Below are 27,051 nucleotides of genomic sequence, written 5' to 3' on the forward strand. Positions count from 1 at the left end.
CACAGATTGAAGGTGATAGGCAGAGCAGTTAGAGAGGACTTGAGGAAAAGCTTTATGACTGAAACTGAAGCTGGTTGGTGCCTTGATGTTAGTGTCTGGCTTGACGCTTGCTGCAGAAAGCCTCAAGTTATTTTGTTTATCCCTACAATCTACAAGGCTATGGATGAGGTGCTTGAGGACTGGGTTTAAAATAAACAGCTTTCTTCACTATTTGATAAATGTAGCCCTAATGGGCTGAATGCCCTCTTTATTCATTATGATCTTTTCTATTTGGTGGAAACATTTTGCATAATGTCGCCACACCTGCCCTCTTCCTTCTTCCCACCCTGCTTGAATATTTTTCCATCATCATTCTCAATTCAAAATGTTAAATTTCTGGAATTTGGCCACACTGGATACCAGTGGTCCTTCATTTTTTTTTTGTCCAACTTTCCCTATGACACTAGACAGAAACAATATTCAATCAGAACAAGGGTGAGCAGCCCAAAACTGATCCCCTTTTCACATGATATCTATGCACATGATACTTTCAGCAGGAGTCGCGAGGAACTGAGCAAGACCTGAAGCTACCATATCTATTCTAGTTTTGTAAAACTCGCATCATAAATTGGCATCATCCCAGGATTACACAGAGGTTTTCTAGTTCACTCCTGTGTGAGGGAATGTATTTACCTAATGAACTTCAGGATAGCCAACATTCTCTAATAGTGGTCCTGAATGTTCTTTTAAGATTACAGGCATAGCTGAATGGGAAAGATCTAATGATGTGTGGTCCGCATGAGTTGATTTGCTTTTTGTTTCCTCTTCTTGTAGGTTGCCAGCCAGCTTCCCTGGGTACCGCTGATGATGCAAGTTTGTTTTGCCTGAAGATGGAAACACTTGTATCTGAATTAACCTGCCCAATTTGTCTGGAGCTATTTGACGATCCTCTGCTGTTACCGTGTGCCCACAGCTTGTGTTTTAACTGCGCTCACCGGATCCTCGTTTCTCACTGCACCTCCAACGAGACAATCCAATCGATTGCTGCCTTCCAGTGTCCGACCTGTCGGTATGTTATATCTTTGAACCACCGCGGCTTGGAGGGTTTGAAGCGGAATGTAACTTTGCAGAACATCATTGATCGCTTTCAGAAAGCCTCGCTGAGTGGACCCAACTCCCCCAGTGAATGTCGCCGTGACCGGCCATACAAGGATCCTGTCACCATGTCCTCCGAGAGGGTTCAGTGCCAGTTCTGTGAGCAAGAGCCACCGCGAGATGCCGTTAAGACCTGTGTGACCTGTGAGGTCTCCTACTGTGATCGGTGCCTCCGGGCCACTCACCCCAACAAGAAGCCGTTCACTGGCCACCGGCTGATTGAGCCTATTCCAGACTCTCATCTCCACGGCCTGATGTGTCTGGAACATGAAGATGAAAAGGTGAATATGTACTGTGTCACGGACGATCAGCTGATCTGTGCCTTATGCAAACTTGTAGGACGTCACCGGGAGCACCAGGTTTCCTCACTGAGTGATAGATATGACAAACTTAAGGTACAGTATATGAAGATTCATTATCTGAAAACAGTTTTATAAATCCATTTGGATTCAATATTACAGCCTGAGATTGGATAATCAATGACTAAGTATTTTAACTTTAATAATCTCACCCTTTGATTTGCAGTATTTCAGCCTTCTCAAAGCAGTTTTAAATGTCCATCTAAACAGGTAGATTTCATCTTTTGGTTTATTATATTACTGCAAAGGATGAAACCTCAGACAATGTAGCATTGCTGTGTCAGTCTAGATTATACTGTACATCCATAACTTAGGAGCAGAGTATTAACAGTCTTCAGCCTCAGGAACATGACTGTTGCAAACTCCTATACATGACCTATATTAACTCTGCCCTTCAAGTAGGTATAGAGTTAATAGTTGGAGAATAAACTTGAACAAGCTGTACCAAATGATCTGGAACTGGAAGAGTCACAGATTTATGATTAGCAAACAAGTGGGGAAGGGGTGTGTAGACAAATGAGAATATTGTATATTTTCGTCAAATAACTTATGATCTGAAATAGATACTTATCCAAAAAATAACATTACCACTCGGCTGTAAAAGACAAGTGGGAATAATTTGTTTGATACAGTAAGTTATCTCCTTTTGTGCTGAAGAAGTACCCAGAAAAAACATAGGAAATATGGTCTATATATACATTCTGACCTTTCCTTTCTAAGTGACAATAATTAAGTACTTGGAGAAGTAAACAGGGCAGGGGGTGCTTTTATTTTTAAATTTAAGTGGTTTGGACACAGCCCCATTCAAAACCTATGTATAAAATGAGTATTACAGCCTGAAAAAGCTTTCCAAGGTATTTCACCAGTTTAAAGAGTAGACAAAAGTACAATATTGTGTACAGTAAATAATTTACAGATTTGTTTAAGAACCTTAGTTTTTTTTTCACAAAAGACATCTTAATGTCTCAAGTACATCTGATCTTGCTTTCCCTTCTTCCAACCCCATTTCATTAACAGTATTAAGAATGACAAGCTCTAATAAGAAGCACATTTTTATTGTAAGTCACTAATGGAGAAGTCATATTCTTTGGGGTCTTGTTGGAAAGGTTAATCTGTGTAATATGTTACTTTTTTTTCTACCAGATGTTATTTGAGTAACTATTTTCTTCAATTTGGAACAGCACTACTCATCTTTATCTTGAATTTTTATTGAGTTCAAAAAGTTTGGCTGTTCACTTTGCGCAAGGTATTACTTTCACATTTCTGTAAATCGCCTATGGCAAAAATCCTGTAAATTCTTAAGTACATCGGTAATGCTACATTTTGTCAATTCAAGTTAGAAATCCCTTCTGTTTGAAGCAGGTATTAATTTTATTTTGTCTTAGTTTCTATTTTATTTTCCTCTCCATACTGACAAATTCAAATTTTGTTCACTTTTTAATGTGCATTTTAATGGGAGTAGCCATTAAATGCTATTTAGTGTGTATAATCATCTTAATAGAATCATAATCATAGAATCCTACAGTGTAGAAGCAGACCATTCAGCCCATCAAGTCCACACTGACCCTCTGAAGAGCATCTCACCCAGACCAACACCCCTACCCTATCCTTGTAACGCTGCATTTTCCATGGCTAATCCACCTAGCCTGCACATTCCTGGACACTACAGGACAATGTATCATGTCCAATCCACCTAACATGTGCATCTTTGGACTGTGGGAGGAAACCAGAGCACACAGAGGAAATTCATGCTGATATCGGAAAATGTGCAAATTCTACGCAGACAGTTACCCAAGGCTAGAATTGAACCTGCGTACCTGGCACTGTAAGGCAGCAGTGCTAACCACTGAGTCACTGTGCTGCCCGTCTTGTACCCTTTGCATGAAGAGTAAAACAGGAGAGAGTCACAGATCCAACGGTTTGTTCATGAAAGCAAGAGTTTAACAGAATTTCCTCAAAAATCAGGGATAATTTATGGCATACAAATGAAACATGAGGCAGAAATTACCCCTCCCTGAAGTGACAAGTGTCACAGCAAATAGAATAAAAATGAAAAGTCCGAATCTCAACGTTGAAGACAGAATTTTAATCCTTTCCTCAAGCTTTAAGTGGTGAGTTTGGAATCTCCACTATTCTCTTTCCATGTATTTGCATCGTATTAAAGCCCCAACTTGTCCTATTTAGATCCCGCTTCCAATTATCCCCCCCTACATTGCAAAGCCAGACAGCGCAAATTGCTGATAAGTAAAACTGGGCAGGTACCTGGTGATTGCAGCTCGCTGAATTCCTGTCCCAGTCATCAAGCCACAGTTTCTACACAATCCTGCCTGCTCCATGGACACCAGTCCCTTTGGTTCTTCATCTGCACAAAACTACAACAGCAAACCAGCTTCAGCACATGATCATGCTTGCCCTCTGATTAACTCAACCGTACTTCAGGCCTTCAATACTTTACATTGGAGCGGAGAGACACCTATGACTTCTGCCAGGATGTTTTGCACGCAGGGGCAACTGTATAAGTTATATATCAACACAGGTTGCTTGTTTCTACACTGACAAGGACATACATTTTCTGACTCTTCCCTCATTTTCTTAGTGCGCACTGACTCTAGCGCTGAATTATAGGCCTCTGTATAGGTCACCTTTGAATTTAGGATCCAAATATTTTTCAGGTATCCCTAAATGCCACCTAAAACATATGTAAATAAGGAGATTAAAACCTGTTTTGGACGCCATGGATTATAATGATAAACTCAGGTCTGGCAGCTTCTGTGGAGAAGCTGCTGAGTTTCTCTCAAACTTCACTATCATTTCTGATTTTCAGCATCTGCAATATTTTGCTTTTTTGTTGAATTGCTGTGGATTCTTCTGCATTAATAACAGGGACTGATAAAACTACACTCCATTATTTATAACTTTGAAAGCACTTTTGAGAAAGCTAGGGGATGAGGAGAATATCTGTGACTCCCTAGTTTCCCTTTGATCGACCCCATTGTTGCTGCACCGACCCTCACATTGGCCCTGATGCAGATAAGAGGGCGGCACGGTGGCTCAGTGGTTAGCACTGCAGCCTCACAGCACCGGGGACCTGTGTTCGATTCCAGCCTCGGGTGACTGTCTGTGCGGAGTTTGCACATTCTCCCTGTGTCTGCGTGGGTTTCCTCCGGGTGCTCCGGTTTCCTCCCACAGTCCAAAGATGTGCAGGCTAGGTGGATTGGCCATGCTAAATTGCCCGTAGTGTTCAGGGGTGTGTGGGTTATAGGGGGATGGGTCTGGGTGGGATGCTCCAAGGGTCGCTGTGGACTTGTTGGGCCGAAGGGCCTGTTTCCACACCGTAGGGATTCTATTCTATTCTATTCTAAGACGCACTCTTTCTGGATTCCAAATCTTCTCCCAAATAATGTTTGAAGCTCCAGGCCCAAATTAGGCTGGACTCAAACTTTCTCATTCAGGCCCTCATCATTGTAGCTGAATATGGATTGTAATCGCTGACCCCTCCTTGAGTGAAACAGCAGTAGCACCAACTTGCACATTCATATATCTAAAGGATTTTTTTAAAGCACATTACAGAAAACCATGCTGATCAGGCATGATCAAAATAATTTGGGGAAAGGCCAAATATGAACAAAGGGAAAGGTTTTCAGTTGATTTGTGAAGGTGAGGGGTAAGATGGAGATTTTGAGACAATTCCAGATCATAGAGATACTATAATTTATAGAGTACCAATGGTGAGAAGGGAGAATTAGAAGCAGGTGGAAATATAATGCAAGAGGATGACAGCCGGAATGTAAACATGTTCATGATATCCTCATGTGACCTGAAGATAAAAGGCCCAGATAATCTTTGTTTTGGGGCCCCATGAAGGATGACGGAGCATGTTGGGAGCAAGTTACTTTATATAGTGGAAGCACTCTGTGTTAGCCCAGACACTGTGTGTGTGTGTGTGTGTAAATATATTTGTAATTATAAACATAAAATATATTATTATGTAAATATATATTAGTGAACTGTAATAATGACTGTTTAATCTTTCAATACCATATTATCCATGCCTTAGTTTATGTTGCACAGATAACATAAGCATTGTCAGAACAAGTAAAGATACCTGGCTGGAGACAAACATAAACCAACCTTAATGTCTTTGAGTCAAATAATTTGTAGGTATGTGCAGATATGGTTAAGATGCAAAAAATATTAGCCACTAGGGTTAAACTCCTCAAGGCAAATACTGCCTGTGGAACGGTCCCAATGGGGAAAATTATGGCCCTGGTGTCTGAAGTTGTCAAAACAGGGATGAAGTGGGTTCAGTTACTGGATACCCTAAAGTTGCTGAAAGTTCAGAGGATTGAATGCCCAGTCAGATAAACAGAAAATAATCACCTCTTAGAGGTTTTGCTGCAATGTAACTTCCAAACTACCATCACTTATTTCCGTAGCAAAAGAGAAATTTACTTGAACACAAGGCTCAGGGAATTCCCAGAGGCTCGGATGCCTGTGAAATTGGATAGTTTTCCACGAACCCTACTGATCAGACAATATAAAACCACATGATGTCGACTGTTGTCTCCAAAGGTTATTACTGAAATAGTGTGGAAGTAGATGGGTTTCAAATCTGTGTTCCATTGGAATTTAGCCAGGTCTAGAGAACAATTCAGCCACATTTAGTAATTTACTAGTATTGTTGTTACAAAAGGAAATAGAAACTGTTGACGAAAAGGAAAATACGCAATAGAGCAACTGGGAGGGGAGGCTAGATGAGATGTTGTATCAAGTGATCAGACGCAAGCCTGTGATGGCAAAGGTCCCATTCATGTGACTAGCAAGACTGGAACTTCTGAAGGCAATTGTGTCTCAAAAAGAGAAAGGAACTAAGCTCCACTGCTGATTGCTGTGTAAATGTACAGAGGCTTGTTTTTTCTTCTCAAAATATACTAAATTCATGTATTTTAATTTATCAAGTTTTATTTTAACTTTAATATTACAGAATTTGCAATTAAATTCAACTTGTCCCTGTACAGCATGTTCCAATCAGTATCATTGTAATGGAATATATTTCTAGGGCAAAAACATTTTAAACCAGAAATTACAGAGTGCAATAGATATAACATTTCTCTGTATACGCCATGTTTTACTTTGCAGTGTGAAAGCGAAACTGGGCAAAACTATGTGCCTCCATACTTCCCCTGCTTCAATACCTTTTTGAAGTCCAGGCTGAGAGTTGGTACAGGAATTTGCCCAAACAGCACTATAATGTCCAGTAGGAACTCCATGTTCCCAAGGCTTTTGTTATAGTTAGGAAGAGTGACTGAGCAAGTTTCTGAGGAAGTCCTGACATCACTAGTCACAGTCTCATGAACATAATTGGATGCAGTAAAGGTGATTAGTAGCATATTTGAATCATATTTGTATAAAGTCAGCACATTCCAGCGAGGAAATTGGAAACAAAGTATTTTAAGAGGAAGAGAGGAAATAAAAATTGGCAAGTTTTAGGTTTTTGCCACACAGGTGATACATAACTGGTTTTAGGGAGCATTCTGAAGTGCAGCAAATCCCATTGCACCTCTCTGTCATTTTAATTTAGTGGGATTTTTAAAAAATGTACAATGGAAAATATTTTGTTTAACAAATATAATTGTTACATGGTGTCAGCTGCATTTTTTAGGTTTCAACCTTCTCTTTATATGTATGGTGACTCAATTCTTGGGCTAATTACCTCTACAGTTAAGATCCACAGAAAACTGAAGTTTTTAAAATAGACCATCATAGTACAATATTCGGTAATCCCAAATTTACAGATAGGATATATTAGCTTTCTCTTACTGTTAGAGCAATAATGCTGGATTTGGTATTAACCAAAAATTTGAAAATAAAACCAGCTCACAACTTAAGATGTCCAATTAATTAAAATCTTTTTAGGATTCGAACTGAAGTGCTTCAATTGAAAAGGTACCTCCCTGGTATGTTCTGATAGACAAGAAGAGGATAGAAAGATGGTTGAAATTGTAACAATACGTCTGTAGCAGTTTGGTACCCACATTTATTAATTTTTTTTGCCTGTCATCTAGAATATTATTTATTCAAGACTGCATTCTATAATATAAAGAAAAAAACTGAATTATTGCTGAATTCAATAGAATTTCGAACAGGAGCATTTAACAGTGCCCTCATAGCTTACGAACTCTTATCAGTCAGTATCCACCAGTTGCTAATTGACATGCAGGTGACTTAAAAGCCAACTAAACTGCTTTGGGCCGGTCAACTTGATGATAATGTCATGCTTTTATAGTACTTAATTCAGAGAATATTTCTAAATACTTCTGTTCAAATATATAACTTTGCAACATGCTTGCAATACAAAATAATGAAATTTATAAGGGTGCTTTTTCTTTCTGGAATGTGACTATTTTCATTTGTCCATTTATAATACATAACACGTTAATCTCTCTCTTTGGCTACTGTCTGAGCCTAAGCATTAGTATCTGCAAACTTGGATGTGATTATCCCTTAACTGACCACTTAGGCCAATTGTGAGCCAATTGCCTTGATTTCTTGCCTTCCCTACAGTTGAGAAAAGTGGCCAGTTTCCAGGCTGAATGACTAAGGAGTCTTGTCTGCCCTGGTTTGGAGAGCAGAGTGGGGGCATCTATTTAATCCTATCTAAGGCAAATTGGATGGAGGGCAAATGGGTGGCCACTGAAAGCATTTTTCCCTTTCCTTGCCTCTTGAGACCTGAGGCGACAAAGTGAAAAAGGGACATGTGCTACGAATATCGAAGTAGATACAAACAGAGCACCAAGGAACAAAGTGAGAGCCCTAGGGTGTTTCCTGTTTCAATTCATGAGATGTGAAACTGCCCCAGTGCACAAGCAAGTTGGCACCACAACGATAGTGCAAGGTGTCTTTGCACTCTAAAGTAGGGAATTGAACTGAAGACCTGTATTCACACTGAGTTGGAGATGTGCCATGATGATGTGGTGAGTGCCTGCTGTCAAACTACAGAATAAAGGTGGTTGCTACCAATGGAGCATGCCCTGCAATTTTTGGGAAAGCTGTCCAAGGTGGCAGAGTAAGTTGGCATTACAAGCTACCTGCTCTGACTTTCATGACAGGAATTGTCACCTAGTTTTGCTCTGCCATGTGGAAGAATGTTAATGCATTCAAATAGGCGTCTTGTCGCTTACTAGTGAGATTGTTAACTTCATGTTCAAACTTTTCATGCAAAATCAGACCTTTCTCACCTTGTGGTTGAGAATCTTGGTCAGAAGTCACATGACACCAGGTTATAGTCCAACAGGTTGATTTGAAATCACAAGCTTTTGGAGTGTTGCCCCTTCATCAGGTGATATTTACTCTCTCTGTCTGACACTCTTGATTCACCTGCAGAGACCTATTATTTGGCCTGATGACACTCCACTCACACCATTTGTATGATCTTTTGATCTGTCTGCACATTGATCTCTCCCTGCCTCTAAATTCTGTGCCTGTGTGCTTCCCTCTCACTTCACCTGATGAACGGCCAATGCTGTGAAGCTTGTGATTTGAAATAAACCTGTTGGACTATAACCTGGTGTCGTCTGACCTCTGACTTTGACCACCCCACTCCAACACCGGCACCTCCGCCTCATTGAGAATCTTGTTTCACAATCTTGCCATACTTTCCCAATTGACTGTCCATTGTTTACATTGTCCCGGGTGTAGAAAGTTCAGCCCTGAATGAGCTAAGCTTTGCTGTTAGCAATTTAATTTTTGAATTTTTATGTACTTGCGATTTTGCAAATCAATGGCTGCAAAATATTTAACGAAGAGATTGGAGCTATGTATGAAACAGGGAAATGAGACTGCCTTGGGCAACCTGAAGTTCTGGTAATAAATCAGAAATGAAATTTTATCTACCAGGTAGGTACAGGCCATATGTTAGTGTAATCACATCATTTACTGCTTTGCCACGGGCAGTTTACTGCTGGTATTTTGAAATACAATTCTGTGACCGACTTGGATCTTTGAACCTGTTACTTGGATGAGAAATTTTTTGCAACCTTCAAGTTGCTGGGGGAAGGCCCCCCAAAATGAAGTTTTAAAACTGTTTCTTTCTATGGCATTTGAGAAAGGGATGATCCTTTCACTTGGACAACACCGCAGATTGCCATTGACCACAGATGTGCTTTGGTGGAGGAATGCTTTCTGTCTCTCACAATGGTAATCAAATGTCATCATTGAAGTATCTGTTAATTAGAAAAATTGGTGGCGGCTAAGTTATTCCACCAACAGAACACGGTTATGAGTCAGGGGCTGTGTCTTTCTTTACTAACTATATTTAGCTTAATTTTATGTTCTACTTTTAATTTCATACCTAAATTTTGAAGTTATTTTGTTTTTTCCTTTCTGCATTGACTAAAACTAAGAAGTCAGAGTGAAAATAAAATTTCCCTTCCTTTAGCAGTTCAAAGTAAAACTCCCCTTTGCATATGAGAATATGATCAGTCATTAAAATTATGAGCTGTTGTGCTTGGTTAGCAAATGTTTTTTTTTTCTGCGACTAAAATACACAAGCAAGAATGTAGAAATCTAAAGTTATTGGAAACAGAAAGCTAAAGTCATGTTTGATGAAATGACTGAAATTCTTCATTGTCGTTGCAATCTTCAAGATCTATAGTATATTTGCTTCACCTATTTTCCTCAGGACATAGAATTGGAAGTTTGTGGTATACGTGTTTGACATGTCCAACTTTTCTAATTTTGTTCAGGTTGATGGGGTTTTCTTTGAGAGGTGCAGTTTGGTTGGGGAGGCGATGGCCCACTGGTATTATTGCTGGACTGCTAATCCAGAGACCCAGATAACGTTCTGGGGCCCCAGGTTTGAATCCTGCCACAGCAGATGGTGGAATTTGAATTAAATAAAAAAAAATCTGAAATTAACGATCTAATGATGACCATGAATCCATTGCCGATTGTTGGAAAAACCCATCTGGTTCACTAATGTCCTTTAGGGAAGGAAACTGCCATCCTTACCTGGTATGGCTTACATGTGACTGCAAACCCTCTGAACTACCCTCTGGACAATTAGGTATGGGCAATAAATGCTGCCTAGCCAGCAACGCCCATATCCTGTTAATGAATTTTTAAAAATGCTTTGTGAAATGAGCTCAAGTAGGTGTTGGTGCATTTCCTAATCTCTCAAATGCCTGAAGCAAACGACCAAATTCAGTTTCAGTCAAATTCAAAAAATGTCCAATGTTATGAGTGGAAAACAACACTCTGGTTATTTTCTGAAGGGAATGGTATTTTCATAATTAAGGGGTTTAAAGGTGCGTGGCATTACGGGCAATATATTAGCATAGGCAGAGGATTGGTTAACTAACAGGAAGCAAAGAGTGGGGCTAAATGAGTGTTTTTCTGGTTGGTGATTAGTGTTGGGACCGCAATTGTTTATAATTTACGTTGATGATTTGGAATTGGGGACCACGTGTAGTGTGTCAAAGTTTGCAGATGACACTAAGATGAGTAGAACAGCAAAGTTTGCAGAAGGATATAGATAGTTTAAGTGAGAGCCTGGCACATGGAGTACAATGTTGATAAATGTGAAGTCATCCATTTTGGTAGGAATAACAGTAAAAGGGACTTCTACTTGAATGGTAGAAAACTGCAGTATGTTGCTATGCAGGGGGACCTGGGTGTCCTTGTGCATGAATCGCAGAAGGTTGGTTTGCAGGTACAACAGGTAATTAAGAAGGCAAGTGGAACTTTGACCCTCATTGCAAGAGGGATTAGTTTAAATGCAGGGAGGTTACGTTGCAGCTGTATGGGGTGCTGGTGAGGCCACATCTGGAGTACTGAGAGCAGTTTTGGCCTCCTTACGTGAGAAAGGATGTACTGGCACTGGAGGGGGTGCAAAGGAGATTAATTAGGTTGGTCTGGTTTTGAGAGGTTTAGCTTGTGAGGAAAGACTGAGTAGACTGGAATTATATTTACTGGAATTTAGAAGAATAAGGGGGATCTTATAGAAACATAAAAAATTATGAAGGGAATAGATAAGGTAGAAGCAGGGAAGATGTTTCCACTGTGGGTGAAACTAGAGTAAGAGGGCATAGCCTCAAAATTAAGGGGAGCAGATTTAGGACTGAATCGAGGAGGAACGTCGTCACCCAAAGGGTTGTGAATCTGTCTAATTCCCTGCCAAGTGAAGTAGTTAAGGCTTCCTCATAGCTTTAAATACATTCAATGATCGATAACTTTTTGAACAGTAAAGGAATTGAGGGTTAGGGCAAAAGGTTGGGTAAGTGGAGCTGAGACCATGGAAAGATCAGCCATGACTTTATTGAATGGTGGAGCGGGCTTGAAGGGGCAAATGGCCTACTCCTGCTCCTGGTTCTTATGTGCTTACGTTCTTATGTTTACTTGATTTTAACCCATATTTGGGGCTAGGTATAAGTGGAAACTTTTGCCACTTCATAAAACTGTTACTCATTTGTGTCAAAACAGTACAATGATTAAATATGTGTTTAATGCATGATCCAAAGGGAACAACTTATTTTGAATAAACTCCATAAATATACATGAAACCTCTTAACCCAATGCTGTGGGCAACAAAGAAATTGTTGTTTAATACATGTTTCCAGAATTACTTTGGACTATTTCACCAAAACAGAATTTAAAACATGTATGCATCCTGTAAGGGAGAATTAGCTTGAACATTTCAATCTTATTTCTATCAAATTCCATTTCTTCCTTGTAGTCTGCCAACTGATTTGTTTCAAGGTATGAACTCCAGTGGTGCTATGCAGCTTCCAGCAGTGATTTGTTCCTGCAACCAGGGTGTATTTCCTTATGTTATTACTGTGGGAATGGGAGATGCCTATCTCCTGATTTATTTCTTCCTTTATTCTTTATTGTGCAGCTACATATTATATCAAGTGGCAATCACTTGCATTTATTGAGTTAAAGCTCCCAATAAGCTGGCTGACTAGTAAGATTTAACCACAGTCTGAGTTCCCATTTCTACAACAATATCATTTGCACTTGCCGCTTTGAGACTGTATACATTTGTGCAGGATTGTGGGAACCTGCGAGTCAAGCCTCCTGATTTGAATCTCTGCTGAGACTGTCCAGACAAATTAAACATAATGTTTGCAGTCACATAGAGGTCATCCTATTTTTCTGGTCTGATTAGCAACCTTGCTGAGATCCTAATATGCTAGCACCAGGTCTCATTCAGCCACTATCCCAGTGCTCTCATCCTTGTTTTCAAATCATTCTAAGGCTTTGCCTATTCCAACCTCTGTAACCTCTTTCAACCCCACAAAACCCTTAGATATCTGTGCAACTTGAAATCTAGCTATCTTAAACATTCATAAATTTAATTGCTTCAGCATTGCAGCTGTGCCTTCGACTTTCCTTCAAACACCAAAAATTGTCAGTCTTTAGACTTTCTCCCTAAAAATCTTCACCTGTCTTTGACACCGCTTAAAAATGTAACATAATGGACAAGTCTAACAATACTAATGCAAACCATATGTTATTAGTAATGCTTGGTGACACTGAGGGGAATGTGTCTAGCCAAGACCAAGCCTGCAGTATTGTAGAAGTACTGTCTCGTACCCATTTTATGTGGGCCGTGTAATTTCTTAATAAAGGATGTTTTTCTCACCAGAATGAGAACTGACACACCTTTCTTTACAATCTCAATGTGCTTTCACTAAAAAACCTACCTCTGACAAAAAATTTAATTTCCTGTCATCTGGCTTTATCAAGTTCGGATTCTTTGGAAGGCTTATGTGCTAAAGGCAATAAATATTCTTTGATTTGATGAAAGAAAAGGGTTCCAACTGACTCTGCAATCCAATCCCAAAACCGAGTTCTGACAAAGGGTGGCTTCTTTGAATTGTTAGAGCATTAACTGGTTAGACATTGATTTGCTTTGAATTTTTTTTTAAATGATTGTTTGATAAATAAGACTTGCTTTTACACAGAGCTGTGTGTGCACGTCAATGTTTGGGAACTTTAGTTCTGACTAGTCACTGATCGCTGGCATGTCTTCTGACTGATTAGTTTACCCTATAATAGGGTGAAACCTCTTCTCAGCCAACCTGATTAGTTTGCTATTACTTTATTATTGGTCTGATTAGTTAACCATTATTTTACTATTGTCCATTGCTATACTGTAACCTTGCATCATGTATGGCAGTTTAGTTTATTAAGCTGGTGACCCTTTGGCTATTTTAGTTAACATAACACAGTTCTTCAACTTTGTCTTATTATAGAATTTAGCAGATGAAACTACTTGCCCAAGCTTCCAATCAGCCAAAGATCAGAATACTTTCTGATCTAAGTTTTCATAATAGTTTGACATTTCTTTGTGCTGTCATCTATGTCAGAATCTTGCATTGACTAAGTTATTTCAAAAATTTATGTCTCACTTCTCTGTATTTTCCAAATTTACACTTCTGAATAAACCTACATCGAACTTTTCAAAACCTCAACTGACATGCGTTTTGGCCAATGAAGTCTAGTCATTCTTGTATTTCATCACTAAACTCTGAAACCACTTTGCTTAATGAATGGTTTTTAGAAAGCATGATTATTAATGCCAAAATATGTGTTTTGCTACTTTTATATTCATTTCCTCAATTTGAAGAAATAGATTACTTAGACTTCTGTAAAGCCTTTGACCAGGTTCTGCACAGTAGGTTAATTAGTAAAATTGAATCACTGGAATTCAGGGTGCCAATTGGATGCAAATTGGCTTTATGGTAGGAGACAGAGGGTGGTGGTAGAGAGTCAGTTTTTTTCGGATTGGAAGCCTGTGACCAGCGGTGTTCCACAGGGATCAGTACTGGGTCCACTTTTGTTTGTCATTTATTTAAATGATTTGGACGAGAATATACGAGACGCGGTTAATAACTTTTCAAATATCACCAAAATTAGTGGTTTAGTGGACAGTGAAAAAGATTATCTAAGATTACAGAGGTCTTGATTAATTGGGTCATTGGGCTGAATAGTGGCAGATGGAGTTTAATTTGGATAAATGTGAGATATTACATTTTGGTAATGCAAACAAAGACATCAACTTATACGATTTAATGGTATGGCCCTGGGTAGTATTGTAGAACAGATACCCTAGGGGTTCAGGTACATAATTCTTTGAAATTTGCATCACAGGTGATTAAGAAGACATTTAGCATGCTTAGACCTTTTGATATATAGGAGATGAGATGTCATGTTGAAGTTGTACAGGATGTTGATGAGACCTGTTCTGGAGTACGTGCAGTTCTGGTTGATCTGTTATAGGAAGGATATTATTAAACTGGATTGGGTTCTGAAAAAATTTTACCCGGATGTTGCTGGGAATGGAGGGTTTGAGATATAAAAATAGACTAGAAAGGCTGGGTTTTTTTCACTGGAGCAAAGGAGGATGAGGGATGACCTTATTGATATTTATAAAATCATGAGGGCTGTAAATAAGTTGAAAGACAAGGGTCTTTTCCCAAGGGTGGGCATTCAAAACAAGGGGCAAAAGGAGAAAGATTTAAAGGATATGAGGGGCAACATTTTTACACAATGTCTGGAATGAACTGCCAGAGAAAATGGTGGATGCAGGTACAATTACAATATTTAAAAGACATTTGGATAATTCATGAATGGGAAAAGTTTGGAGCGACATGGGCCAAGTGCAGGCACGTGGGACTAGTTTAGTTTGGGAACATGATTGGTGTGGACTGGTTGGACAAAAGGTCCGTTTCTGTACTCTATGACTCTTATTATCACTAAGGCTTTTAAGCAGGCACATAATGTTAGTTAAGATTTAGTTTCAATTATACCATTGGTATCTGCAATCATTTGTTTTGCTGTTGTCTCTCAAGCAGAACTATACCCATCCATTCCTGTTTGTTTTCCTTGTCGTATCATTCAGGTTCTAATCCATCATTGTAACCAAAGTATTTATAGACTTTGTTCCATCTTTATTTGAAATTTTCTATCTTCTTTCTTTTAAGAAAGAACTGCTGCAGGGGTTAAAAAGTGCGAATTCAGTTAACTTCTGGCAAAATCCTGTGTAAAACCCATGGAATGTCACAGGAAACGTGTCTGGGAAATTTCAAACAAACCTCAGGAATAATGAGGGGCTGACTATCCCCCATTCAACAGAAAGTTACCTTTTACAAATATGTGTATTTTACCCTCCAGGAATATATCTAAAAAAAAGGTTTAAAAACTAACTGCAATTCAATGTGACTCTAGAACATCCAGTCAGTAACATACATAGAATAGTGATTGGATTGAAGTATAGTGCAGGCAAGACTTTTTGAGATCAGCCAATTGACACACCCCTGCATTGTAGGTAAAATGAAATGAAATTCCTCTGTCCATCCCCCTCTGCGTCTCCCTGTGCTCTTCTTTCACCTCGTCTCGCCTATCTTTCAAGAAAAATTCAGAGACTGAATCCTCTTTTTGTCTTTAAGTTTTCTGAGTAGAAATAAGTATATGTGTTATGTTAACTTTTCTTCTCCTGTTTAGCAATTAATTAAGTTGTTTTGTAAATTCATGAGTGCCTGGTTAAATTGAATTCTTTTAAAATATTACATGTATTTGGGCCTTGGAGGAAGGTGTCCACAAATGAAGGGATCCTTTTCAAAATAATCTCATTGCAACCAATTGATGAAGCCAGTGAATAATTAGGAGCCAGTTCATCCCTCTTCGCCCTGAAATTTGCTGGGGGTCTGTCCATGACACAGCTTGGTCAAAAGCTGCAGATCACATATCACCTGAGCACAATGTCACTGCGACTAGGACTAGTACCTCTGCTGACATTTTCCTCCGTGCCTCATTCTGTCCCAAAACTATTGCCAAGGTCTTATGTAAAGACTGTGTGCTTTCCTGTATGATAATTCAAATTGATGTACATAGGCTGTGGGCCACCAACTCAGACCAGGCCGCTTGAAATGCATCTGCTTACTTTGATGGTGTTCTCAGAAAAAGCTTCCGTCTGGGAAGATCAGACCTAGACATCAATTAGAGGGCATGCAGTTAACATGAATGTGGAATATCTGATGTTGGTCTAAAGTGGAGTATATAATCGCATCATTGTATTACCGATTGCAAATAACAATAAATATTTCCCTTCCCATGAAACAAACTACAAAAGTCAAGATATCTACAATGATGTGACAGCAGGCATTGAAGCAAGTTGAGTACAGCTGTACAAAATGCATATTATTTAGTTGAAAGTCCTGATAGACCGACTAAGCATTCTTCACTTTTACCATCTTCTCTTGCCTCTGTTATCCTTTTTGCCAATTAGACATTTCTATCTTCCCTCCATCATGTCAGACATTCCCTGCCCCCACCACATACTTTTGCTAGATCAGTACATACTTATAAACTATTAAATCTCTAACCACTTTCAATTCTGATGAAAACAGCATCAATCTGTAATGTTAACTCCATCATTCCAATTCTGTGCGCTGAGTGATCTGACGGTTTTCAGCATTTTCTCATGTCCATTCTCCCTTTTTTTTATCCATTCACGGGATGAGGGCATCGCTGGCTAGGCCAGCATTTATTGCCTGTCCCTAATTGCCCCAAGGGTTCTACAGGTCTGTAGTCATGTATAGTCCAGACCAGGTAGGGACATTAGTGAACCAGATGGGTTTTTTATAACAATTGACAGTGGATTCATGGTCCTTTATTAGACACAATTCCAGAATTTCTTTTTTCTTTCTTGAACCCAGGTCCTCAGAACATTACTTGGGCTGCTGGATTAACAGTCCGATGATAATACCATGAGGCTATGGCCTCCCCTAATGCAGGATGAGTATCTGAAGTGTCTGAAACTAGTGCTTATTGTCAGGTAATAGTTTTGAAAATTTTAGAAATGGGTTGTATATTTTAAATATGAGTCCTAGCATGGGGTTGAGTAGTTACTTGTTCAAATTAGACAGTCAGTTTTAAAATTATAATTTAAAAGATGCTACCACTGTTGAGGGAAGTTTATTTTGGAAGGATGAGGCAAGCAAAGATGTATTGCCTGGAAAACTGTGGAAATATCTTGCAGTGTAAGGGGAAACTGTTAGTTATTGTTCTGTTTTGTATGAAAGCAGAGTAGGAAGCTTTTTTTTTCCCTTCCCCTATTACTTTTGTGAAACATCTTCACCTTAATGGGAAAGAATAACAGAAGACTTCTGTGAAAATGTCATGACATTCTGACAGCTAAAAGTCCTCTTTCCTAGTGTGGGCTTTGTGATTCTGAATCTATGTTTGCCTTGAACTTTAAATTTGTGCTTTGATTCAAGCTGTTTTAAGTTCAAATGTTTAGAAAATATTTTGCATGTAAGCCTGAATTAGTCCCCTCTCCAAGTGAACCGAGGTGATTTCCTTCCTCAAGTTGTGAATCTAACTATTCACAAAGCATGATCAAGCTCCATCCAGCATAGAGTATGTGAGATTGTTCAAAATGCTGACAGATTGCCAAACCAGCTTGGTAGGTGATTGAGAGCCTGACTGATCCAATCACCCATGAGCATAACATTCTATGCTTCACTGGAGCAAGCTGAATTATGCAATGTATTTGACAGGAGCTGATGCACAGGCTTAGTTTTTAATGTGTGTCAAAAAACCTAGAACACGGTGATTATCGGTGACATTGGCTAATGCTTTCAAGGCAAAAGTTATTACAACATGGGAGACCTTGCACTACAACTGATATTGAGTTCATTTCAGGTTTAATTGACTCTAACGGTGTACTGGTAATACATTTTTTATACATTATATTAATTGCTACTGACTAATGACTGCATTCAAATAAAGCACAAGCAGATGTTATATAAACACATTAACCATTGCATTGCTAGTGAAATTTAAACTCCAGTGTGTGTGCCCCCTTATTATCAGCAATTCCAGATAATATGCAATCATAAATATCTTAACTGATTATAGTATGGCAGAACTTCCCCTCACTGATGTAACTTGATCCATGGTAAGAAAGTTGGGGGAAAAGAATGGAGGAATGGAAAAGAAAAATCAGAGTCTTGGCGTCAAAGAAATGTTTCTTCCCCCACCCACCCCTCCAAGTTTGGTGACTTCAGATTATCAATTATTGATCAATGGCTACCTTCAATTCTTGCACTTGCATCTCATTAAAACTCCAATTCACCCTGTTTACATGTCACTTCCAATTCTCTTGTTCCCCAATAAAGTAAATGATGCAAATTCTTGACTTTAATTCAGAGTAGGTAGCTGGCCAGCGGCAGCTCACCAATTGTTTATCCTGCCATCATCCAATAGTGTGTTCAGAACCACAAACATGCATACTCCAAGGACATGATCCTCCTTAACTCTCTGTCCATGCGAGTTGACATTGTCAAATCATTACCCTCACCACATCATGCGTGCTCTCAAACCAACTCTCTCTACTTCGCTTCTTCAATATTCTACTTGGTAGTTGGGGGAATGTATGATTTGTGCACTTCTGCCAGGTCACTTTGCATGTAAGGGTACACACACATCTCCCACATTAGCATTTGATGCACCTTTTGGCCCTTTGCGTGTTCCTCATTTGCTTGGAGGCTGCCAGCCTCTGTCTATTTCAGATTGCTCTCTTAGCTCACTTACTGACTTATGGGCTGCCACTTCTGTGGCTCACATTACATTTCTAGCAGCAGGCTCTTCAGTGCTCAGTTACTGGCTGCCATTCTCTACAGCTTGTATAGTTTTTCTAGCACAGGGGGGAAGAGAGAAAGATGAGATGTTTGTCATTATAGGAAGGACTGAACAGTGAAGGAGCTGGATCTGTCACTGTAGGGCACTTTGCTAGATCCCTACCATAACTGTATCACGTACCAGCAGTTCATGTGCCAAGCATTGCATACACTTCAAGTAAAATGGCCTTGTCTGAAAGTCAGCACGGAGCAATCCCAATAAAGTCAAGGAGGACTCTGCCATGGTCAGTCAAAAGCCTTATCAAATTCCATTACAGCGGTTGGTCATGATCAGTCAGGCACTTGCAATCTGTGGATTAGGCCATGGTCCGCCCTAATGTAAGAATTTACTAGTAGGTCAGCTAGGGTACTGTGGACCCATCAGTCTGCTCAGAGGACCAATATTTCCTCCAGTAAGTAAAAAGGGGTTTTGGGTCTGATGGAAGAAATCTTGTGGAGATGCAAGAACAGGAGAGGTGCTTAGGTGTCGCCAAGAAAATGGGAAGTCCAGGAGTGGGTGAGCTAATTTGAAGGGTGTGGTGCGTAAGAGCCATGAAGTGGCATGATACATACCGTAAGTGAGCATTTGTAGTCTATAAGCCTTGGTGAGATGTGTGCAGTGGCACTGTCATTCAATCATGGCTGAGAGATTCCTCAACCCCATTCTCCTGCCTTCACCATGTAACTCTTGATCACCTTACTAATCAAAGAAGTATCTACTTCTGTCTTAAAAACACTCAATTACTTGGCTTCCTCAGCCCTCTACAGCAATGAGTTCCACAGATTCACTACCCTTTCGCTGAAGAAATTCCTTCTCATCTCAGTTCTAAAGGATCATCTCTTCACTCTGAGGCCCTTGGGTTCTAGTTTCTTCTACTAGTGAAAACATCTTCTCTGTGTCCTCGCTATCTGTGCCTCTCCATATTCTGTAAGTTTCAATCAGATCCTCCTTCCACCTTCTAAATTCCATTGAGTATAGACCCAGAGTCCTCAACCACTCCTCATGTGATAAGCCCTTCATTCCCAGGATCATTCTTGTGAACATCCTCTGGACTCCCTCCAATGTCAGCATATCCTTCCTTACATACAAGGCCCAAACTGCTCTCAAATACTTCAAATGCAGTCTGACCAGATCCTTGTACACTTTCAGCAGTACATCTCTGCTGTTGCATTCTAGCCCTCTTGAAATGAATGTTAACATTGCATTTGTTTACCTAACTGCCAAATCAACCTGCATGTTAATCTTAAGAGAATCCTGAACTCGGACTCCTAAATCCCTTTGTGCCTCAGATTTCTGAAGCATATCCCATTTAGAAAATAGTCTATACCTGCCTTCTTCCTTCCAAAGTGTGTAACCCCACATTTTCCCACATTGTATTCCAACTGCCACTTCTTTGCCCACTCGCCTAGCCTTTCCAAGTCTCTGCAGCCTTCCAGTTCCTCAACACTGTGTCCCTCCACCTACCTTTGTGTCATCTACAAACTTAGCAACAATGGCCTCAGTTCCTCTGTCCAGGTCATTAGTGTGTATCATGTTATGGACTCCTGCAGAATTCCACTGGTCACTGGATGGCATCCTGAAAAAGACCCATTTATCCGTATTCTCTGCCTTCTGCCAGTCAGCCAATCTACTATCCATGCCAGTACCTTGCCTTTAACACCATGGGTTCTTATTTAGCAGCCTCCTGTGCAGCACCTTGTCAAAGACCTTCAGGAAATCCAAATAGATCACTTCTACTTGTTCTCTTGTGTCCAACTTGTTTGTTACCTCCTCAAAAAAATTATAACACCTTTGTCAGACATAACCTTTACTTCATGAAGCTGCGCTCAGTCTCCTTTTACCATGCACTTCCGAGTACTCTGCAATCTCATCCTTAATTACAGACTCTAAAACCTTACCAGCACTGACGTCAGGTCAACCGGCCTATAATTTCCTGTCTTCTGCCTCCCTCCTTTCTTAAACAGGGGTGTTACAATTACAATAACCATTTTTCACTCCTCTGGAACCCTCCTTGACTCCAGTGATTCCTTGAAAGGTCACTACCAACATCTCCACAATCTCCTCAGCATTTCTCCTTAAGAAATCTTGTGTGTAGTCCATCTGATTTGTGCGACTTCAGATGTTTCAGCTTCCTCAGTACCTTCTCCTTCGGACGGCCACTACACTCACCTCTTCCCCCAACTCACTTGAAGTTCTGGAACGCTGCAGGTGCCTTCCACCATGAAGACTGATGCAAAGTACTTAGCAGTTTCTCTATCATTTCTTTTGTTCCCCATTACTACTTCTCCAGCTTCATTTTCCCAATGTTCCAATGTCCACTCTTGCCTCCCTCTCACCTTTATAAATATCTAAAACATCTCTTGCAATCTTTTTATATTACTAGCTACCTTACTCTCATATTTCATCTTCTCCCTCTTTATTGTTTTTTCAGTTATGCTCTGGTTTTTAAAGGGTCTAATTATCCCCTGGCTTCCCACTAATCTTCACCAAGTTGAGCTTTTTCTTTTGCTTTTATGCTGTTCCTGATTTCCCTTGTCAGCTATGATTGTCTCATCCTCCCCCCAGTATATCGCCTGCTCCCTAGTGGGCTCTACCACAAGCTGCTCCAAAACAAAATCTCATACACATACCATGAATCCCTTTACTTGGGATCCGCAACCAACCTGATTTACCCAGTCCACCTGGATGCTGAAGTTGTTAATGATTATTGTAATAATGCCTTTCTTACTCTCTTGCCTTCTTTTTAAATTTCTTTAGTTCAAGCAAGTGGTGGCCCTACTGTGAGTGAGGTAGAAAAGGAAGAAACATTTAAACTCTTAACTGAGACATATTGACCTTCTGGTCTTTTATACTTTGAAATGGAGAATCTGTAAGAGCAGCTTGTCTCATTTTACCAGGTTTTTTTGGTGTGTTTTGTTCATTAACATTCTTTCTACATCATTTCTGGGCAACCCCACCTCATCCACTACACACCAGTGACCCAGACTGCAATCTTGGTCTGGCCTGGCTGTGTATGATGGCATGGCATCCTGTTACAGTCACTGAGAACAAGAATGACCCTCCTCTCTGCTTCTTCAGCCTGAACTGTCCCCATCCACCACCCACTCCTGTTATGACAGTCAGACATTCTCGTGTACTCCAAGACCCATTATCACATTATACGGGCTGCATTAAGCATAGCTCACCCATTTCTTACTCTTGGCTCATATCACTCATTCAGCTTTTCTTCTGTCCTGGCCTGCTATCTGTGCTCTCCTTGTATACCTACCCCTTTTTATGTCTTTGCCACCCGCAAACCCCACCCCCCTCCCAGCTCCATATCTACTATCTGCTCATCTCTACCCTCAAACCTTCTCCAACACTCCTCCCCACACCCCCAGCCAACCCTCCACTTCAGCATAAATATCACACTTTCCTAGCTGCTGACAATTCTGAAGAAGGGTCATGGGACTTGTCAACTCTGCTTTCTTCCTCCAGATACTGCCAGATCTGAGTTTCTCCAGAATTTTTTTTTTTATTTCTGATCTCCAGCATCCACAGTCTTTGTTTTATTTATATTATCACAGTGGGGGCTAGCTCCTGGTTTGTAGCATCTGCAGTGGCACGCGGCTAGATTTTAAATATGGCACGAGCAGCAGGGACATCACGAATTCGCAGTGTTTTGAGTATTGTCCTATTTCTGGCCACATGATTCCAGAGGCAGAGTGCTGAGAGCTTGATTACATAACTGAGGTGATGGCCTAGAGATTGCAGGGAGGTACCGCTTCAGGCCAGGCAGACAGAGTGCTATGAATCTCACTTGAAAAAATGTTTCAACTTAAATTTCATCCCATGTTTCCTGACACCACAATATTGATTATTTAGACCAAAAGATATAGGCCATTCAGTATACTTGACCATTCATTAATATCATGGCTAATTGGATAATCCTCGACTGCACTTTCCTGCCCTTTTCCCCAGGATAAAGGACATTATTTTGAAAGAATGAGTTTATTGCATTTCCCAGCAGCCCAGGTAGAACAACAAGAACACATGTACAGAGGCACAGCATGATGGTCAGCTGACATCACCAGCTCTGTCTGTGCAGGCACCAGTGGCCACTTTGGCATTTGAACAAACAAGTGGATCGTTCCTCCTTTGAAAGCTAAGCAGCAGGTTGGGGTGGGAAGGCGACATTTGCACTGCACTAGTGCTAGCCCCTGGGTATCGGATGAAGCCCCTGTCCAAGCATTGTGGTAGTTGGAGGAAGACGAGCATTGAGATGGCAGAGTGAGCATGGCAAAGGAGCAGTAGCTGAGGAGATCTACTCTGCAGAGACTTACTGTTGGGGAGGGCAAGCTGTGCTTCATCGCCCCCAGTCTCTCTGATCCCCTCACCCCCACCCTGGTGATATCAGCAATGTGTGCATGCAGAAGCTTCCTGTGGTCTGGCAAAGCCAGCTGTTAAAGGGCCACATCTGCACATGCATGGGAGCCATTTTATATTCCAGATAATCATTCCAATGTTGAAAAATTTCAATTACACATTAGGAATGTCCACTCTACTGAATTAATGTGTTTAATTTACTGCGAATGTTAAAAGTCCAAGGCACTCCCAGGTACTTCATCCTACCAGGGTTTTCTCAATTTAGCAGAGACCTAATAAAAAGTAATTAACTAAAACAAAATCATTGGTGAGTAATCCACTGGAACTGAGTTAAATATAGACTTTGAGAAAACAGGGTACGGTTTTGAAATTTGCCACTGCTGTTTGACTAATTTCTACCTTCAGTTCAACAGTATCATATTGTTTTGTTCATTCTCCGTGAAGGAAGAGTAAACTTAGAGAGTAACTGGCCTAAAATTAAACCATGTTGAAAACTGACATGAGTTCACACCAACCTGCAGCAAGGATTAATGGAATTACTGCTTTCTTATTGGTGAGGTGCAATCCTTTGCTAACAACAAAAGTTTCAAGAGCAACACTTATGTGGGGAACTCTATGTGAAGAATAATTTCCTGTACGTCCTAAAATTATACGCTAAACAGTGAGATATGTTCATTTCTTTTAAAGTGACGCTTTCGAAATGGCATACATTACCATCCTATTTAGTGTGAGTGGACAAGCAGTTTTCTTACTCCCTGGTGCCACTCTTATTTGCAAACAAGTGTGCAAGAGAATCTCAAGTATAATAAACTTTTAATTCTTTTCTCTATTCTACCTCTGGGAAAGCATTTAATACCCTGTTCTCCTCTCCCTTCAACATCTCCCTTCAACATTATCTAAGGCTGCAGAATTCTCTAACATGCACCTGCAAAACCTAGATTCTACTCTTGTGCTGAAGTAGGATTGCTACTTATCTGGCTTAGCACAAAAAAATCTTGTTTTTCAACACTGTCTGGCAATTAGCAATGAAGATCAGTCACAGATTAAACAGCATTTCCTTGGCAGTAACTAGGCAGGTGAACAGTGAACATGGTCAGTGTGACTTTTGCATACACCAATGCCATTACCTTTTCATGATTTCTGGTTTTGAACTGATCCCTGAGTAGGAATGGGGAAGACTCAGCAAAAGGAAATGGTGTCTGCCTTTAAACAGGCAGTTCAGGCTCCAGATACACAAAATCCAGATGCCTTACAATTTTAACCAGAAACTTGAGATTCGCTGTCAAACCAGCGGAAGGAGCTAAGGCAACATGTGTTTTTTAATAGATTCCTTGTGAAACGCCTATATGGAACCCATCCCCAAGCTTCTTAGCTGTCTCCTCTGACTACAAGGTGCTCTCATTCCCACTTCCAGTCAGTGCTAGAGACCGTTCCTGTTGTCTGTAAAAACTCACTGGCTATCTGATTCCAATGGCAGCTGATGAACCTGGGTGCAGGAGTTAAAATCTCTTGGAATTCAAGCCACAGGGTGCTAGATAATTTGCCACTTACTTTGAATTATACACCCACAGAAAGCTGAATCACCCATTAAAAATGGTTTTAATTAAAACAAGTAAATAAGCAAAGCTTTTTTTTTTCTGGTGAATTGTAGTCAATAGTAAAGCAAACATGAAAACTCCAGGCATGATTTCACACCCTATCCCTACCTCCTCTAGGCTAGAACCAACCCCTCCCAGCAACAACACCACTTACCAACACTCAGCCTATTATTCAGACAGTCACAATTGACAGATCTAGTTCTGGATCCAACATAATATCAAAGAAAACCTGACGCCTTTCTGGTTGGCAGGAATTAAAGTGAGCTCAAATTGCAACTGTCTAAATTTGGAATGCTTGTTCAGAAGCAACAGCTTTATCCCTTAGAAGCCAGGCTGAGGAGGATCCCTAATAACAAAAGCAGAAACTATAGTGAGTTAATGCAGCTTCCTGCTACATTTAAACAAAGGAATCTATAAACAAAGCTGACTTTTTAATTCTGTCAGCTATAGAAATGCAAATATGTATGCCCATGAAGTCCCTTAAAGATATTTCTACTCTCAACTTCAAAGCAAAAGAACTTGAGATACAACTCACTCATTCATCATTAAAGTCAGGGTGATCGTGTTTTAAGGCAACACATTTAGGCCTCAATCTCCTACGGAGGCATGTGTTTTGGATATCATTCCTGATGATCTAATATCTGGAATACTGGTTCTGAAGCAAGGTCCCTGGATTTGAAATGTTTTAACTTTGCTTTCTCTCCACAGATGCTGAGGTTTTCCAGCAACAATCTGTTTTTGGATCTGGAACAACTTGTTACTTTTCTCCCATTCTCTCATTAAAAGCTGTTGAATGTTCCAATTTTACTAGGGATACTCTCCCATACTTGTTTTTTCCCCCAGATTTTCAGTAGCTGCATTTGTGCTGTATCCTGCTGTTGCCTGAAAGTGAAATGAAATCATTAATTTTACTTCTAATTTCTAGTCTTCTGTTAACTTCATCTGGTCCATCTGTAGTTCTTCTGTGCTTTGATTCCTCTGGCTCTAATTCCAGATGTTGGCTGTCCATTAATATTTGTTACAAACCCACCAACTCTCACAGCTACATCAATTATGCTTCTCACACTCTGCTTCCCTTAAGTGCTCCTTTCCATTCTCCCAGTTTCTCAGCCTCTGTCACAGCTCGACTGCAAAATTTGAACAACGGTGCTTCGAACAGGATGAGTGTTGGGGACATCCAGGCATCCTTTGTGGAGGTGGCCAGTTATCTTTTCAGGTTGTTGAAATAGAGAAGATTGTACCTAAACGATGCATAAATTCCTTGGTTTGTCAGACCTGCCAATTTTTTTGTAAGTGAATGAATGTACTTTCCTCAACTGTGTAGTTTGCAATGTAGACTTGAAATAAAAGAACTTATTTTTTTCTATCCCGTGTGCCTGGAACTGGAGGGATGACTGGGAAGAGATGTTGGGGGGAAGCCTGAGTTAGCACTGAATGGTATGAAGGTCCATGTGGTTGTGTAGGTAGTATTAGATGACATGGCTATATGGAAGGTGTATGTACTGTGTGTGGAAATGTGCAGTGAAGTGGGCAATGTGCAGTGAAGTGGGCAATGTTTTTATGTTTTAATTTTTATACTATGCTGGAGTCCTGAGCCAGGCTTTCTACGGAGCCTGTTTTGGCAATTGGCAGCCTCCTCAACTCTTCCCAGGTTGCCTGGTCAGACTCACAATCCAGCACATACTGAAACAGAGATAGTGGGAACTGCAGATGCTGGAGAATCTGAGATAACAAGGTGTAGAGCTGGATGAACACAGCAGGCCAAGCAGCATCAGAGGAGCAGGAATGCTGACGTTCCAGGGTCGAGGCCCAAAACGTCAGCTTTCCTGCTCCTCTGATGCTGCTTGTCCTGCTGTGTTCATCCAGCTGTACACCTTGTTATCTCAGATTCTCCAGCATCTGCAGTT

General features: G+C 40.3%; 1 protein-coding gene across 6 annotated transcripts in view; it reads left to right on the forward strand.

Annotated features, from left to right (window-relative positions):
• mid2 (midline 2) overlaps nt 1-27,051 on the forward strand; it is a 220,743-nt gene that overhangs the window by 111,166 nt on the left and 82,526 nt on the right. For 5 of the 6 annotated variants that reach the window (XM_048605343.1, XM_048605342.1, XM_048605344.1 and 2 more), the window contains one exon: nt 814-1,529. In XM_048605343.1, the coding sequence (XP_048461300.1) occupies nt 870-1,529 (660 nt within the window). In that variant the 5' untranslated portion in view covers nt 814-869. The remainder of the gene's footprint in view (nt 1-813; nt 1,530-27,051) is intronic. The other variant, XM_048605348.1, reaches the window with a different exon arrangement.

This window comes from Rhincodon typus, chromosome 14 (genome assembly GCF_021869965.1).
Source record: "Rhincodon typus isolate 14 chromosome 14, sRhiTyp1.1, whole genome shotgun sequence".
Taxonomy (NCBI): Eukaryota; Metazoa; Chordata; class Chondrichthyes; order Orectolobiformes; family Rhincodontidae; genus Rhincodon; species Rhincodon typus.